The following is a 17,922-nucleotide window of genomic DNA, read 5'->3' as shown; positions in this document are numbered from 1 at the left end:
TTCCCAGCACTGATCACAATGTCTTCTCAGTCATATGTTAGTTTTCATGTTTATGTGAGAGTTTTCCAGGTTTCCTTCTGTTTCATTGGTCTTTTACTATGGCAATAGCATACTGTGTTAATTACTTATAATTTCACTCTTTTTAAAGACCATCTTGGCTTTTTTTCTTGTCCACTTCTTCGCTGAGTATATAGTCTCCTCAAGTTCCACATTAATATAGAAATTTTCATCTCATTTAAACCCCAGATCTTCTCACTTGTCCTCATGCAGCTAAAACCTAAATCTCTTCGTTACTGAGACTGGCAAAATCATACAGCATTAATAATAATCAATCGGTCTGGATTTGGTGACTTCTTCATTTTGGGCCCTCAAGAATAAACTTACTCAGACACTTGAAGAGAAGTTTACTCTATTTTATCCATAAAAAAATATACTTTCCTTTAAAATTAATATATTACAACTGCATATTGCATATAATAGATATGTATACATATACATGCATGTGTATACATATACATGTATCTGTGTAAGTATATGTATATTATATATGTACATATAATACATGTGTATAATACATGTATAAATATATGTACATACGTATAACCATATATAATAACCATCTAATACAGTATGTTAATAAACCCCAAAACCACTATACATTTTTAAAATGTGTTGATTATCCTACTGACATCACATCACAGGCAAGGGTTTTTACATTTGTTGTGCTAACATATGTTCCCATGTATAGCCTATAACATAATTGTAATAGAGAGCAGTGGAACCGGGTAGCTAGCTAGTTACCTGTATGGTCCCTGTGTTCCTTGATCGTTGGGATTCTGTATCCCAGTGAGAATTTCAAATGATACGAGAATGTATTAGAAAAGCTGACTTGTATTATTTCTGCAAGATAATGTGTCCTTAATTCTTGAATATCTTCTTCACTGGACAGTCCCAAGACTTCTCTATCTGCCATTACAAGAAAGGAATATATTTATTAGTAAATTACAAGAGATCAACTTTAGGAGGCCATGTTAAATTGCTTATTAGAGCTTTCACTGGAAATAAAACAAAATCAAATATCACTGTTGAGTAAGTCAGGAGGAGTAAAATTTGGGAACAGACATTGCTAACGTTCATCTAGACACATTCGGAAGGACTCCATGAAAATTAGTTATTTTATTTTCATTTGTAGTTCTTGAACCAATTTCAATCACATAGAATATTACTCCATTCCAATTAAACTATTCACATAAGAATTAGCTTTGCAATAAATCTCCAATGGTAGTAAACACATGCATATATCTTTTTTTTAAATCACAGTTAGTCTCTGGCTTAGTCTCTGGTTTACAGCAGGTAGAAATGATTATAAAAATTCTTTTTCCTTTAATAATCCTGACAGAATGCTAAATAGACTAAAAACAAGAGTGAGAAATTAAAAAAATATGTCGACTATGTTGACATCACTAAAATAATCTCTCTTTTCTGCAGATAGTGTATTCAACACCATACGGATGTCTCATTAAGACTGAAAAGATGAGAAGGAATACAAAGCAAGTCCTGGGTTGGATGGGAGTGTTGAAGACGAAGGCAAAAAAGAAGGCAGCATGTATTTTGATAAAATTACTTTTTTTCCCCTGGAATCTATTCCTTAAATCCATGTGATCCTGAGCAAGTCACATAACCTTTATTACTCAATCTCTCTGTTTGTAAAATAAACATAATAATATCTATTTTTAGTAGTACAGAATATTACTAGAGTATAAAAAAGTAAAATACATAATAACAATATGATAGAATCATATTCTATTACTACAGAATAAAGTCTCTATAAAAATCTAGCACACGATAGCATTTAATGAATATTTACAATTTTAGTTACATTATTTATGACACAAAGATAACAACGCGTTCATTGTAAAGATAAACTTGATGTAAAGACCCTGTGCGCAGTAGTCATTTAATGAATATGTATTAACTGTTGCAGGGGACTTTGAACTAGGGTGTTGCTGAGAGGCACATTTTCATAGCGTTGTGACTTCCTAGGAGGACATCTGTGAACCAAGGCAAACATGTGTTGGGATAGACAAGGAGACTACACCTTAGGTGGAGAGCGATCAGGCTATGATCTTGAATCAGAAGTGGGGTCAGTGTTTGCAGGTAAGATGCACAGTGTAAACATTCCAATTTGGAAGGAAGTAAGGCAGAGGTGGTTGGTGAGGCGTGATGGGAAAACAAGTTTGGCTGTAAACCATCCACCTGTCCTGGAAGTGTGCAGCGAAGCATAGACAGGAAGGAAAAGCCCAACATAATTTGGGGACTGTGACCACAGAACCTCCAAATATAGATTACAGACAGGTGGACTTCTGGATACTCAATACAGTTAAGGAGTCAGAATCCAAGCACAAAATTAATGGTTACATAAGCTGTACTAGCATCATGGACATAAGGTGACAAAGAGAAGAGACATTTTATGGATTTCCAGGGACTGGGCAGAAAAAGATCCAAAAGTTCTCCTCACAGTAATACTCGTGGTGGAGAGTTATGGTGTTGAAAATTAACATGAAGTACCTTCCAAGGCACATTTTTATGTTCTTTTTAAAAATTGAGATATAATTCATAGAACATAAAATTCATCCTTTAAACTGTACAACTTCATGATTTCTAGCATATTCACAAAGTTGTGCAAGCTCTAATCCATTTTTAAATTATAACTCAACTCACAATTATAGGGCAATCACCATAGATTCCCCTTGGAGGTATGCATTTATATTTGCAAAGAATTGTTTTTAGTTGCCTGACATTCAGTCCCCCTTCTAGTAAACACTCCAAAATTCATCTGGGATACTGCCACTCTCCCACTCACATACCACGTGGTTTGGATGTGGTTTGCAAAGTGACGTAGGAACTCAGCCAACGGGCAATGACAATAGTATATTCTTCTATCCAATGAGATTAGTTCTTGGTGGACCGAGACCAACATTAATCCACCGTAGACCATTTTTCCAACGGGTCTAATCTCTGAAATTATTTTGAACTTTTCTGTACGCTTTTCACAGGGGTTGTTTGTGGTAGGGCTTAAATCTGGAGATTCTACAGACTAAGTCAGCTTCTGTTTGGGGGGAGCCAACCTGAGAATGAGGCCAGCACATAATACTACAGACCTAAGAATTGGAGACGTATTTCTTCCTTTGTTGTTGACACATCTCTATCCATACTCTTTTCCTTTAAGCGTCTAGCACCCCCTTTTTTTTGAGACAAGCTGAATTGGGATTCTCTCATTCTCAACCGAAATAGTCATGAAAACCATAGCATTGTTCATCGTATCTTGACTATGGTGATAATGTGGCTCAGAGAAGTTGATGACTTGCAAAACGCAATGCAAACCCAGTCATAGAAACACTTTTAGTCAAGCGTTCTTTGACTCTAAGACTAGTTCTCTTGCCTCTGCACCAGGCTGCTTCTCCTCTGATTTAAAAAAATTAGTTTTCAGGGAAGTGATCCTGACAGTAATAATACTCTTATTTTTCTTTTTTCTTTTTTTAATATACGAAACTTATCGCCAAATTGGTTTCCATACAACACCCAGTGCTCATCCCAAAAGATGCCCTCTTCAGTACCCATCACCCACCCTCCCCTCCCTCCCACCCCCCATCAACCCTCAGTTTGTTCTCAGTTTTTTAGAGTCTCTTATGCTTTGGCTCTCTCCCACTCTAACCTCTTTTTTTTTTCCTTCCCCTCCCCCATGGGTTTCTGTTAAGTTTCTCAGGATCCACATATTTACTCTTATTTTTCATTGATAAGTATCTTAACACGGAAACGTGGAAATCTGAAACACACAATGAATACTCACTCCTCCATAGAATCCTCAAATATAGTAAAGCTGTTTTTTGGTAGTAGAACGGTGGAGAAAGAATTCCTATAATCAAACTCAAGGAAAGACTAGCTGTTTTTGTCACTCATCACAAGCAAACGCTGGAGGGAGAGCCTCATTTTAGTAATAATGCTTCCACGGCAATGTCAACGATTTCCTTAACACTCCTGCTTTTCAAAGTCTGCCAAACTCTATATTCCATGCTTCCCCAAATCCTATGCGAGATCGAGAGTTCTCTCTTGAGAGACTGTGCACTCCAATTTCACATAATCTGGAAAATCTGACAAGTGACGTGGTTTATCCACTGAAATGCAAATTAAACGCATGCATCTAAAGTCACTTGAACCAAATATTGCCATCAGAAATATTTTTCTTTGGCTGCCAGAAAACTCACCTTTCATGAAGGAGGCTAAGGCTACTTTGTCCATGATCTGCTGGGTTACGTTGGTGACCGGTGTGAATGCAATAGCAAATGTAGTATCATTGAATGAATCTACTGGTCCCAGGTCCATGGCGGGCAGTGAAGAAAAATCATGAGCTTCATGATAAATAGGATATTCATACAAAAAAAGCAGTAGGAGCAATGAGCTTAGCCATTCCTACACAATCCGAGACAAAGAATAAGGAAAATTATGAGTTTGAGTCCGTTATCCACAATCATTTGGGCATACGGTTTGTCTCATTCATCTTTCTGATCTCAATGTATGCCACATTAGGAACTGTTTAAAATATGTACCTTACAAATGTCAGCAGTCTAATTCCAATGAGTTATTCGTAGGAATTCAAATGTATTCATCCACAGCACCAGTCTCAAGCATGCACTGATCATGGACGTATGAGAGACAACAGTGGTGGCCTATCATAAATTATTACCAGTGGGCAGGAACTACTCACGCTGTATCTGATTCTGCTCAAAGCCTAGCGTTACATGAGACAGTTCGAGGACACCTCTTCCTTAGCAATAATACATTGGCTACAAGGCAAGAGTCTGGTATTGGAAACTCCATACGATTCAGGCAACCAGAGAAGCTGTAACTACCTGATTTTAAAAAGACCCTGGAGTTTAACCAGGATTTTTGTTGTATGGTAGAATTATAGGGGCTAATATTAATTTTGTTCTTGGCACTAATGGCATTTCCAAGTTTTCCACTTGTTTGAAGAGAATAATGTATTTTTAAAAAGAGAAAGAGATTCAAAACCAAAAATACACGCCACCTGCTTCCGGGGGTTGATTTACCGTGCCTTCAGAATCTCAGCATCTGGACCTGATGACTCATGAGTAGGAACACTAGCAAAAATGTGACCATTGACTTAAAAATTTTTTTTAATGTTTTTTTTTTTTTTTTAAGAGAGACAGCATGAGTGGGGGAAGGGCAGAGAAAGAGGGAGACACAGAATCCGAAGCAGGCTCCAGGTTCCGAGCTGTCTGCACAGAGCCTGACGCGGGGCTCGAACCCACAGACCGTGAGATCATGACCTGAGCCGAAGTCGGACGCTCAACCGACTGAGCCACCCAGGCGCCCCGTGACCGTTGACTTTTAAAACATTTATTGGATTTTGTATTGTTGGCCAGCTTCAGTGCTTTAAGACCTCAATTTAGGGTCTATGTCAAGTGAAATGTCTGCAGACAGATTGCAGTTTGAGGAACAGCTTCTTCTGCAACAGAAAGGTTGTTGTGTTTTGTTTTTGGGAGGGGAGATAAAGTATAGCTATTTCCCAAAGAATATACATTTTCGTCCTGTAAATGCAAAGGGACAGGCATACCATTAAGGGCTCTCTCTTCATTCTCCATTTTTTAAGAAGGTTCTTGCATAATAATGCGCATGTTTGTTGACACACACTTATCTCCCTCTTAATCATTTTGCCCTGTTTAATAAGAAAGACAAGACGATCACGTAAATGCAATGGCCTTAATGAGAAGAAATCTCCCCACAAACAAACAATCAAAACAGAGCAGGCTGATCGTTGCAGTGCTAGACATAAGCACTAGGAATTGAGAGTTCCGAAGTTAGCTTTTCATAACCCGCTGCCCTGGCTTTCTTTTCCTCCCGCGTCCAAACTCTTTACTCCCTCATTTGTTCATCATGCATTGTGTCGATCATCATTTTCTCGCCTCTCAGCTCAAAAGTCATCCTTTGCAGCCCGCTCTGTGAAAGCGGATCAGGGCCCCAGACATATTTTCCTTTGCCAGCCGCCATGATGTAAAACTGTCAGGAGAAAGGACTGAAGAGGCATTTCGGGAAGAAGAGACTCTTCTTTTTGGTGTCAGAGGGGTTCATTTTCCTTCCCCCCCCCCCCCCCCCCACTGCTCAGAGGAAATGATTTCCTCCAGCACAAAGCATCTGGATGGTACAGGTTTCACTGGGTGTTTCCAACAGCTCTTGACCACACAGCGGTAATGCATCTGGGAGCCTGAGACAGCTGGAGCCTTTCCCCCAGACTTTTGTTTCCTTCTGCTCTCCACTGCAAAGACAGAGCACTCCAGTCCTTGTGCCCATAGCTTGGCATTCAGGCTTCCCTGTCATCCCGTGGGCTGCAACAACATCCATCCAAACACACCTTATTTGGCACATCACGACCCTTGCATGGAGTTAGCAATGGCCATCTACCATCAAGAATGCGGTGGGAAACCTCTCTGCCCCCGTTCTTAAGCAAAGGTGAGTTATTGCTGAGGTTTGCTTGGGAATCCAGCACTGATACAAAGCAGAGACAGGCTATCATCCAAGGAGGAGAGAGGATGCTTTCACATATCCAAGACCTCCCAACAGATACAAGGATAGATCGTACAACAAGCAACAAACCAAGTCTCAACAAACTGAAATTATACTAAGTTTCTTTTCTGACCATGAGAATAGGAAACTAGAAATGAGTAACAAAAGAAAAGCTGGAAGGACTTCGAATCAGTGATCAAAAACCTTCCAACAGGGGTGCCTTCGTGGCTCTGTTGGTTAAGCATCTAACTTTTAATTTTGGCTCAGGTCATGATCCCACGATTGTGGGATCAAGCCCCACAGTGGGCTCTGCACTGAGCATGGGGCCTGCTTGAGATTCTCTCTCTCTCTCTCTCTCTCTCTCTCTCTCTCTCTCTCTCTCCCCCCTCTGCCCCTCACTCGCTCATGTGCACACACTCTCCCTCTCTCCCTCAAATAAAAAAATAAAAAATTAAAATTAAACAACCTCCCAAAAAAGAAAAGCCCAGGACCACACAGCTTCACTGAATTCTACCAAACATTCAAAAAAGAATGAATGCCAGTCCTACTCAAAGACTTCAAAAACCTGAAGGGGAGGGTATACTTGCGGAATCATTCTATGAGGTCAGCATTACCCCAAGGCCAATGCCAGATATGGATACTATAAGAAGAGAAAATTACAGACCAATATCCCTAAGGAACATAGATGTAAAAACCCTCAACAAGATTTTAGCAAACTGAACACAACCACACATTAAAAAGATCATACACCACAACCAAATGGGATTCACCCCCAAGATGCAAGGATGGTTCAATATATGCAAATCAATGAATGTAATACCGCACACGAGTAGAACGGTAAAAATCATACGGTCATCTCAATAGATGCAAAGCATTTCACAGAATACACATCCTTTCATGATAAAAACTTTCAAAAAAGTAAGCATAGGAAGAATAAACCTCAGCACGATAAAGGCCATATACCACAAGCCCGTGGCTGACATCATACTCAATGGTGAAAGGTTGAAAGCTTTTCCTCTAAGATCGGGAACAAGACAAGGGCACTCACTCCTACCACTCCTATTCAACATAGAAGTTCCAATTCTTCACCTCTACTTTTGTCCATACCTTTTGTCTGAGAACTCTGGAGTTCCTTCCTTGAGGGCAGACGATAACTTTGACTGTAGAGAGGGATGGGAGCACTCTGTTACCAGAATTGTGCCAGTTCTGAGCCTAGACCTTATGAGACCTTGAATCTATCTTCTTGTTCCTGTGGCTCTGCCATTGCTATCAGAGCATACCTGGGCTAGCTTCTGGGATGAAAAGCACATGAAACAGTGGACTCATCCCAGTCATCCGAGTATAGAGTAGCCGACATCAAAGGACGGCCAGCCAGACCCCAGAGATCTGAGAAAACTTATCCAAGATCAGCAGAACCACCTAAAAACTACCCCACACATCCCAGCCGTAAATGTTTATTGATGTGTGTTATTTGTTGCCTTTTTTTTTTTAGTTTTGCTATGAAATGTAAATACAGCTACAGACAAGATATGTTACTTAGGATCCCCTACTTAGCCCCTACAATATTGCATTTCTTTGGTTTTAGTGGTTTTTTAATATTTGGTCTCTAACTTGATCATGCTGTAGTCTGAGGAAGTGCTGCTCTGTAAGATATTGTTTCATTGAAATTCCTTGAGACTTCCTTGGTGGTTCAGCATATTTTAATATTTGGAAATACTCCATGTATGCTTGAAATAGCCATATGTCACCCTTTAGTTTGTTTTGTACGTATCTTTCATAATTGTGTTCTTCGAACCTTCAGCATCCTTTTGAATGTTATTTGCTAGAGCAATCATTTTATGATAGAATTCTATTAAATTTTTCCACCGATCATGGACTTGCCAATTTTTTATTGTGTCTCTGTTACATTAAAAAAAATTTTTTTAATGTTTACTTATTTTTGAGAGAGAGAGAGAGAGAGAGAGCAGGGGAGGGGCAGAGAGAGAAGGAGACAGAGTATCCAAAGCAGGCTTTGTGCTGACAGCAGAGAGCCTGATGTGGGGCTCAAACTCATGAACCATGAGATCATGACCTGAGCTGAAGTTGGATGCTTAATTGACTGAGCCACCCAGGTGCCCCCCTGTTACTTTTTACCGTGTGTACTTATTTATTATTTTGTTTATTAAACCTTTAAAAAATTGTTTATTTTTATTTATTTATTTATTAAAAAAAATTTTTTTTAACGTTTTATTTATTTTTGAGACAGAGAGAGACAGAGCATGAATGGGGGAGGGGCAGAGAGAGAGGGAGACACAGAATCAGAAGCAAGCTCCAGGTTCTGAGCCATCAGCCCAGAGCCTGACGTGGGGCTCGAACTCACGGACCGTGAGATCGTGACCTGAGCTGAAGTCGGACGCTTAACCGACTGAGCCACCCACGCACCCCTATTTATTTATTTTTTTGAGAGAGAGGACAAGCAGGGAGGGTCAGAGAGAAAGAGAGGGAGACAGGGGTGCCTGGGTGAGTCAGTCGGTTAAGCATGCGACTTTAGCTCAGGTCATGATCTCATTATTCATGAGTTCAAGCCCCGCGTCGGGCTCTGTGCTGACAGCTCAGAGCCTGAAGCCTGCTTCACATTCTGTGTCTCCCTCTCTCTCTGCCCCTACCCAGCTCATGCTCTGTCTCTTTCTCTCTTAAAAATATATAATAAATACTTTAAAAAGTTTAAGAAAAAAAGAGAGGGAGACAGAATTGAAACTGAAAGCAGGCTCCAGGAACTGAGCTGTCAGCACAAAGCCCAGGCTTGAATATACAAACTGGGGCTCAAATGCACAGACTGTTGGATCATGACCTGAACCGAAGTCCAATTTTAATTGACTGAGCCACTCAGGCACCCCTATTTATTTAGTATTTCAGAGAGCAAGAGAGAGCAAGTGTGAGTGGGGGAGAGGGACAGGGGGAGGGGAGAAGGAGGGAGGGAGGGGGAGAGAGAGAGAGAGAGAGAAAGAGAGAGAGAGAATCTTGAGCAGGCTCTGCGCTGAACGTGGAGCCCGACCCAGGGCTCAATTCCCTGGCCCCGGCATCATGACCTGAGTCAAAATCAAGTCAGACAAATGCTCAACTGACTGAACCACCGAGGTGCCCCTAGTCAGTGCATTTAAAGGCTAAGTGATTAGGTGCATAAAACCTTGCTCTATTGATCTTTTTATTTTATCTTTTTAATTTTTTTATGTTTATTTACTTTCGAGAGACAGAGAGAAACAGAGCATGGGCAGGGTTGGGGCTGAGAGAGAGGGAGACACAGAATCCGAAGCAGGCTCCAAGCTCCAAGCTGTCTGCACAGAGCCCGACGCAGGGCTTAAACTCACGAACTGTGAAATCGTGACCTGGGCTGAAGTCAGACGCTCAACCAACTGGGCCACCCAGGTGCCCCTGCTCTTATTTTAATGGTAGGTTGTTTTTACTTCTGACAGCAGCATAGGGACATGAAGTTTCTTTAGCTTAATATTTTGCCTCATGTCGCTTTATCCTTCTCTTTATTTTAGCCTTTTGCTAAATTTTTTTTTTCAATGTTTTTTTATTTATTTTTGGGACAGAGAGAGACAGAGCATGAACGGGGGAGGGGCAGAGAGAGAGGGAGACACAGAATCGGAAACAGGCTCCAGGCTCCGAGCCATCAGCCCAGAGCCCGACGCGGGGCTCGAACTCACGGACCGCGAGATCGTGACCTGGCTGAAGTCGGACGCTTAACCGACTGCGCCACCCAGGCGCCCCAACCTTTTGCTAAATTTTAAGATGTGTGATTAAGGTAGGAAAGATTCATCATTTTTTTTTTGAAATTCAAACTCATAGATACTATATTTTTAAGAGGTGAATTTAGTCACCTATGAATGTTTGTTTCGGATGATCTTCCATTGTGTTTTATTGTCTGATTCTAGTTCTGTATCAATAACCTTCTATTGAAGTTTATCAAGGTACCCCCCCCCACCATGTTTCCTTTCCTGTCCCAAAGATATAAAAGATATTTATATTCTTTTAATGATGACTACTAATCTTTGGACTTTCCTAGGAAAATATCTTTCTTTTTCAAGTGGAAACGCCACATCATTTATTATCACGACCCTCTTACAAACAGAGACTTTCCAGACAATTATCTCTCAGCTGAATTTCAAACCCTATCATTCTGGTTACTGCTATAGAAATTTGGTTCAATTTTTAATATAAAGAATACATATGATTTAAAGGATACATAAAGTGGATTGAGTTTAGCCGCCCAGAGTTAATTAAAGCTGCCAATGGATTGCATAAGGTTACTATGGGAAGGCTGTGATGTATTTGAACTTATTCTTGAGGTGGGGGATAGAAACTCCACCTGAACGAGGCTTGGATAGACTTTAGCCAGATTAAGAACCCAGGGCTCTGACTTGTACGTGGGCTAGTTCACTGTGAAAACAGCCCATGAACTCTACCTAAAACTGCCTGCAGAGGGCAGTATTCTTCCCAACATACCCTATCAGCAACCAGAGAACAGTATAGCATTACACCAGGCCGTTCCCCTGGGCAAAGAGCATATATGAACGTGTACGTGTGTGTGTGTGCACCTGTGTGCATATGTGAGAGCTAGTGGTGGTGGTGAGGATTAGGCAGGGAAATTTATGCTTTTTTTTTTTTTTTTTTTGCAGTGACCCAAAATACCTCCCAGAAGGAAGCTTCTCAGTGCATAATAGTAATACCACATCGTTCCAGAGCCCTAATCAGCCAATACTACACAAATACGATTTGCTGAGGTTCTCCCGAAAACCGTGGAAACTGAGGGCTTTCAAAAGGTCCTCACTGTAGGAGCAAGCAGTATATCTAAGCTGGATTAAAGAGAGTAAAGATATTCTGGAATGATCATCAGTTTTCTGGAAAGCATGCCAGGGACGTGACTTGGGAGAATGAGTCGAGACTTTTGAGAACACAGAGTCAGCAGCTCCACCTTGAATTTGGCTCTTAAGTCCTGAATTTGGTGCAAGCATTTTCCTCCTCCCACGTGCATCTCATGCCGGCCAGGGACAGAAACCACACGGTTGCCATGAACTTCTCCACAGTGATGAGGAATGGTTGTACCTTTGCCCGAAGCTGTCATTTCATTCATGCCACGGGATGACGCTTAAGGCTGTGCTATTTCCTAGAGACCAAACTCATAGAAGATGTCCAGAAGCCAGTTCCAATGGGAGGCCAAGAAAGCCTCAGAGAGCCCCGGGGTTAAACCCTACACATCAGGCTAATGAGCCTGAGGGGCTAGTCTAGGTGGAAGCAGGTTGGGTGAAGAGGTTAGAAAGCCCAGGGAATGGCAGGTGATGGGAGGAAGACAGTTCCCGAGGTGGGGGGGCGGGGGGGCGCCTGGGGGAAGCATTAGGTCAGGTATCCAGTGATAACAGGAATGAGGATCCCATAGGCTGTCCCTAGTGCAGAGAATTCAGTGTGGACACTTTTAAGGGGACTGTGCATGGCTGCGTAGGAGGGTGAGCTGGCCAAAAAGTGATCTCGCTGTGGAATCAGCTGCAGCCAATTCAGCCTGGAAACATCAGTGTGGCTCCAATCCCTTAGATTTTCCATTGGAAATTAGTATTGCCTACTTCCCTCCGCCCCCCCCCACCCCGATTCACATATGTTCTGTAGTTTATCAGAAGATTAACAATAACATGAATTCCTCATTATACATGCAGTAGATAGTTTCATTTTGTAAGGGCTCTAATTTTCCTCCTTTTATACGGTTGTTAAATTCAGGGTAAAACGCTTATACCAGAGCAGCTTGAAATCTCTGTTTACAGAAGTAATGCACATTTGAAATAATACTGTGATAAGGAAATGCTGCAGTCAGTTTTGATTCAACACACCGTGTGCACAGAAAGCATCTTCCGCTTCCAAAATTCTCACAGCGTAAGAGAGCCAGAGACAATAAAAATATTTCTGTAAATGCTTTTGGTCAACAGTCTAAAAGTCATGGAACAGTTTATCCACAATGGCCCCAAATTATTGTGCAATAAAAGCAAAGAACCATCACTTCAAAAACAATTCAGGTTTACCAATCCGTTCTTAAGATCCCTACTTCTTCCCGATCAACATGTTAAGCAAAGTTCAGCTTATTTCCACACTCAGTTTCTGGTGAAAAATCATATTAACAGTTGTATGATTTTTACAACTTTGTGTTTTAACTCAATGCCGTCGCTTCCATCATGTTAAACACGGAGTACTCAAAACATCAAAACAGCCCATTAATTTTCAAAATAATTTCTCCACAGAGGAGTAGCATCCAAATTTATAAATTTGTGATAAGGAGAAAAGAAAAAAGAAAGAAAGAAAACCCCGAAACACAAGTCACAGACCAGAAAAAATAAAACGAACTTACTTTTGAGAAATCTGAACCAAGGAATCCAGAATCACACTTTATCCACTGACGTCCTTGTTTAGAAGAAAACAGTTCACATGTTCCCCCGCACCCCGGTCTCTACCACCTCTCTGCAATTTGCTTTAACTGTTTGACTTCTGTGAAAAGTTCCTGCGAAGACAGCCTTCAGAAGTTCTGACCTCAGTCCAGCAGGTCCTGCCAAACCTCACGTTCACATGATCTCTCTTGGACTGTTGGGGTGTTTTCACTTCTTTTCAGCCAGTTCCTGTAGAGCAGGGAGTGACATTTACACTTTGTTTCCTGGACATATCATATTATGAAGAGCAATCTTATCAAGGAGGTCCGATATTTCTAAGCTTTCGTCTGGTATGGCCAAGATAACTGTGGGCTAATACCAAAATCTAAAGCAGTGCCTTTGAAGAGAAAGTCAACCGTTTAATCAGAGAAAAGCTCCTCTCTACACGGCTCTATGCTGCCTGATTGACATCATCACTTGGATAATCAGGGTTTTCATTTCTCTGTGCCTCATTTTTATTCGGTTCAGAATGTTTCTAGTCCCCCTGACGATTTACTCTTTGACCTGTGAATCATCTCAAAGTGTGTTAATTTCCAAATGCCTGGAGATGTTCCTATTATCTTTTGGTTACTGATTTCTGGTTTCATTCTTTTTTTGTTTCTAAATTTTTTTTAATGTTTATTTTTGAGAGAGAGAGAGAGAGAGAGAGCAGGAGTGGGGAAGGGCAGAGAGAGAGAGAGGGAGACATAGAATCCGAAGCAGGCTCCAGGCTCTGAGCTGTCAGCACAGAGCCCGACGCGGGGCTCGAACTGACAACCTGTGAGGTCATGACTTGAACTGAAGTCAGACGCATAACCGACTGAGCCACGCAGGCACCCTGATTTCTAGTTTAATTCTACTGCGGTCAGAAAATGTGCTGTGTATGTCAAATTTGTTAGGACTTGTTTTATGACCCAGGATATGATTTATCTTGGTGAATATTCCTTATGCAATGAAGAGAGGTGCGTTCTACTGTTGAGTGGGGTATTACATAAATATCTATGAGATCTAGTAGGTCGATGGTGTTTTTCAGTTTTTCTATATTTTTGTTGGTTTTCTGTTTACGGGGTCTGTTGATTACTGAGAGAGGAGTACTGACGATTTTAACAACAATCATGGACTCTTCCGTTTTTCCTTTCAGGTCTAACTAGTCTTGTGTCATGCACTTTGAAGCTGTCGTGTTTGGTGCATACATAGTTAGGACTGGTATGTCTTCCTTGCAAATTGGCTTTTTATCATTATGTAATAACGCCCATCTTCATTCCTGGTGACTTTCCATGTTCTGAAGTCTACCTTGCCTGCTTTTAATAGGACCATTCCCACTTCCTTTTGATTAGTGTTTCCATGGTATATTTTTCCCATTTTTTAATTTTCAATTATCTATATCATTATATTTGAAGTGACCTTCTTTTAGACAGCTCAAGTGAGGTCCTTTTTGTTCATTTGTTTGTTCAATTCCAACCTGATAATATATGTCTTTTAATGGGTGTCTTTAGAGCAGTTACATTTCATCTAACTACTACTATTTTAGGATTCAGGTCTCCCGTTTTGTTATTTGTTTTCTCTGACTTTCATCCTTCTGTTTCCCATTTCCTGCCTTCTTTTGTCTTCTCTGAACATTTTTAGTTTTCCAATTTCCCCACTGCGATGGCAAACTACATATATTTGTATACTTATTTCAGGGATTGCCCTAGGGATTATAAAAGACACATTTAACTTCACACAGTCTACTTAGAAGAAGCAATATTTTACCACTTTAAGTAGAATGTACAAGTCTTACCATCACATAGGGGCAAAACAGGTAGGCAGCCAACAGGGTGTTGCTTAATAGCTAAAACCGGGAGTCAAGAATGGAGAGTAAGAGGCTAAGGGCAGTCACTATCACCCCAGTAAAAAGTTCTTATCACTTGTCTAGTTCCCGGCTCTGAGCTAATCTTAAGGTCCAGAATCTATTGTCTGAAGAAGCAGTCAGAAGAATCCCCAAACATCTTGACAAGTATATACTCTGAAGATTTCCCCTGGGCCTTACTCAAAGGGACCTACAGCCATTTACTTGGATGACTGTGCACTGGAGAAAGAAAAATCCTCAGACATTTCAAGAGCTATTGGGCATAGGGCCTAAATGGACATTGATACCTAGAAAACCAAAATGTCACTATGGCCCCATTGTTAGAATGGGTGCATGAAATTAAGGTAATATGTGGAGTCGCGGTTAAAACCCAGCTTTATGGGGTCCCACTGAGTCTATGAACACAAACACACCCAGTGGCCAGTTCTCTAACACCAGGTATGGCATCAGAACTAATATATTTGGTATTTGGAATAATCCCCATGTTGGGTCCTTGGCCTCTGGGTAAGAAGTCTCATAACGGGGTAAAGTGGATACTTCTGACAATCCTTCAACCCTACTCCCAGCCAAGACACTGAATCCAGAACAACACTGTATCCCGAGGAGGGGGAAAGTAGAGACCATTAATGCCATAAAGGATACAAAGAGGGCTTCTGGGTGGCTCAGTCGTTAAGCATCTGCTCAGGTCATGATCTCACGGTTTGTGAGTTCAAGTTCCACGAGACTTGCTTCCAGTCAGTCCTGCTTCTCTCTCTCTCTCTCTTCCTCTCTCTCTTTCTCTGACTTTCTCTCACTTGTCCCCCCCCCCCCCAAAAAAAAAAAAAAAAGAATACAAAGAGAGCGTATCTATCTTCATTTAATTTGCCAGTCTCATCCCTCCAGAAACCAGATGGGTCCTGAACAACAACCAGATTGTTGTAAACTCAAACAGGTAGTGACAGCTGCTCTGTCAGACATGGTATCTGTTTCTAGAACAGGTCCATGACATTCAGCTGGTGACTAACCAGATGCCTTGTTTTCTGATTAGAAAAGAGTTCACACTCAGGTGAATTACACAATAATATTCCTTTACAGTTTTGCCTCAGGGCTATGTTAACTCTCTCGCTTCTGTTATAGTCGTAAGAGACCTAGAGTGTCTCACAGAACATCATATTGATACATCGATAACTGATCTATCAGGCCGAGAGATGACATGGGTAAGACACAAATGCTCCAGAGAGTAGGGGACAAATCCCGTGGAGGATAAGCAACCCATCACCCATGACCCATCACTTGAAGGCTTGATGGCTCCAGTGATCAGGGGCGCTCTACATATCTCCTCCAAAGTAAAAGACAATTTGACATATCTTGTATCCCCTACCGATAGAAGACCAGCACCTAGTATGTCTCTTTGGATTCTGGAGGCAACACATTCAACACCTAGTAATACTTCTCTGGCCCGTAAACTGCCTGACAGGGAAGGATGCCATCTTTAAGTGAGGCCTGGAGTAGGAATGGACTTTCCAGCAGGCACGTAGTGTCCTGCAAATTGTTGCCATTCTGTCACGTGATCTACAGGCCCTATGGTATGAGAGGGGTCAAGGGCGGGAAAATTCTGTTAAAATGAGAAAGTTCCATTGTGTGGGCTTCCGGTCCTTGGGGAATACATCAGAGACTTACCAGTCTGTGACCTCTTTACCAATGAAGATTTTAGGAGTCAATGGAAATCATTTTGCTCAGTCAACTTCGCACATTGTATGAATGTGCATTCTGCTTCTGTAGATAATTTGCATAAAGAGCCTTATGGGTTTATAAAAGCTCCCACCTGCAGCTCCCCATTTGACTTCCATACAACCTAGCGTGTAAACAGGACTAAGAGGCCCCTAGGCTCGGTAAGGTTACGGGATTTACTCTCAACCACGCATCTCCGGAGAAGCCAATGCAGTCTCAGATGACCTGGGATTCCAAATTCCAACCTCTTTCCCAAATGACACAAAGGCATATTAGATGCTTAATCTTCTGCATTAGCAAATAGATCACTGAGGGTTGTACTCAAAACTGATCACCGTTCATTTTATTTTTGCTTTTATCATAAACCAAAAGGGTGTCCAGGAAATAACCAGAATTGGTGTTTAGTTTTTATATTTGGCAGAGTATAACAATCAGGCCAAGATCCAACATTGCCCTAAATGAGAGCTGCAATGCTTTTACAGTCCAGTCCCTGTACATTTCCCAGTTTAACATGTTATCAAAGATACATACTATACATAAAGGTATAACTATCTGTTATCTGTCTGTCTGTTAGCTCTCTTTCTCTCTCTCCCCACCCATCCATGTCTATCCATCTTGGCTATGCCCCGGAAATCTTCTCAATGTCATCACTGACTTTACTTCTGGACTTGCCCTTCTTCTGCCATGAAGACTCATTCCAGCATTTCCATGTAAAATTCTAACATGAGTTCCATGATAGTTTATACCAAATAATTGGTATGACTGTTAAACATTAAGGCATAATATTAAAGCTACGGAAACAACTCTCCTAGAAAATGGCAGAGACTTAAACAAAACCATAGGGTACTTGGGCTTTATGGGTTTTCCTACGGGAGCTTCCCCTTCACCAAGCAATCAACTTCCTCATCAAAATTAGCCAAGTCCTGCTATGTGGAGAGCTCTGTCCCTGCTGTCCTCTTCCAGGTTGAATTTCTAACTCCAAAAGGGTAGAATTATTGTACGTCTTGGTACATTCTTATATCCAGATGGTCTGAAAAATAGACCAAGTACAAGTAACAAAGTCAAGGAACAAGATAAAGTAATAAACATTCACGGACTGAGTTTGTCCCAGGGTTGAAATGTACAACGCGTTTGCTTACGTTTGAGAAAAGAATAAATGCTTACCCACTGCACATCAAGGGAAGGAAATACTGCTTAGGGAGCTCCTTCCCTGTACATGACCCAGTGTTTTTAACACATTCAGCACAGCAGCAGGAAACAGTAGGAAGCAGGAGGAAGGGACATTTGGAAAAGTTTACATCAGAAGATCATACAGCTGGATATCTGTGGTTTTCTAGGGAACAGATACCCTTC

At 41.2% G+C, this 17,922-nt stretch overlaps 1 protein-coding gene across 8 annotated transcripts in view; it reads right to left on the bottom strand.

Annotated features, from left to right (window-relative positions):
* Window positions 1-17,922, bottom strand: part of ABCA8 (ATP binding cassette subfamily A member 8) — a 92,991-nt gene that overhangs the window by 58,839 nt on the left and 16,230 nt on the right. For 5 of the 8 annotated variants that reach the window (XR_009255382.1, XM_058705484.1, XM_058705485.1 and 2 more), the window contains exons 5-7: window positions 5,636-5,737; window positions 4,266-4,470; window positions 802-966 (exon numbers count right to left, since the gene is read on the bottom strand). Coding sequence is in view for 7 of the 8 variants with exons in the window: in XM_058705484.1 (XP_058561467.1) it covers window positions 802-966; window positions 4,266-4,470; window positions 5,636-5,731 (466 nt within the window). In the remaining variant the exon portion in view is untranslated. Of the gene's footprint in view, window positions 1-801; window positions 967-4,265; window positions 4,471-5,635; window positions 5,738-12,955; window positions 13,064-17,922 lie in introns of those variants that run through there. The other 3 variants (XM_058705483.1, XM_058705488.1, XM_058705487.1) reach the window with 3 other exon arrangements.

The sequence above is a fragment of the Neofelis nebulosa genome, chromosome 16, assembly GCF_028018385.1.
Source record: "Neofelis nebulosa isolate mNeoNeb1 chromosome 16, mNeoNeb1.pri, whole genome shotgun sequence".
In the NCBI taxonomy this organism is placed as follows: Eukaryota; Metazoa; Chordata; class Mammalia; order Carnivora; family Felidae; genus Neofelis; species Neofelis nebulosa.
The sequence above is the reverse complement of the archived record's forward strand: the minus strand, read 5'-3'. Positions and strand labels throughout refer to the sequence as shown.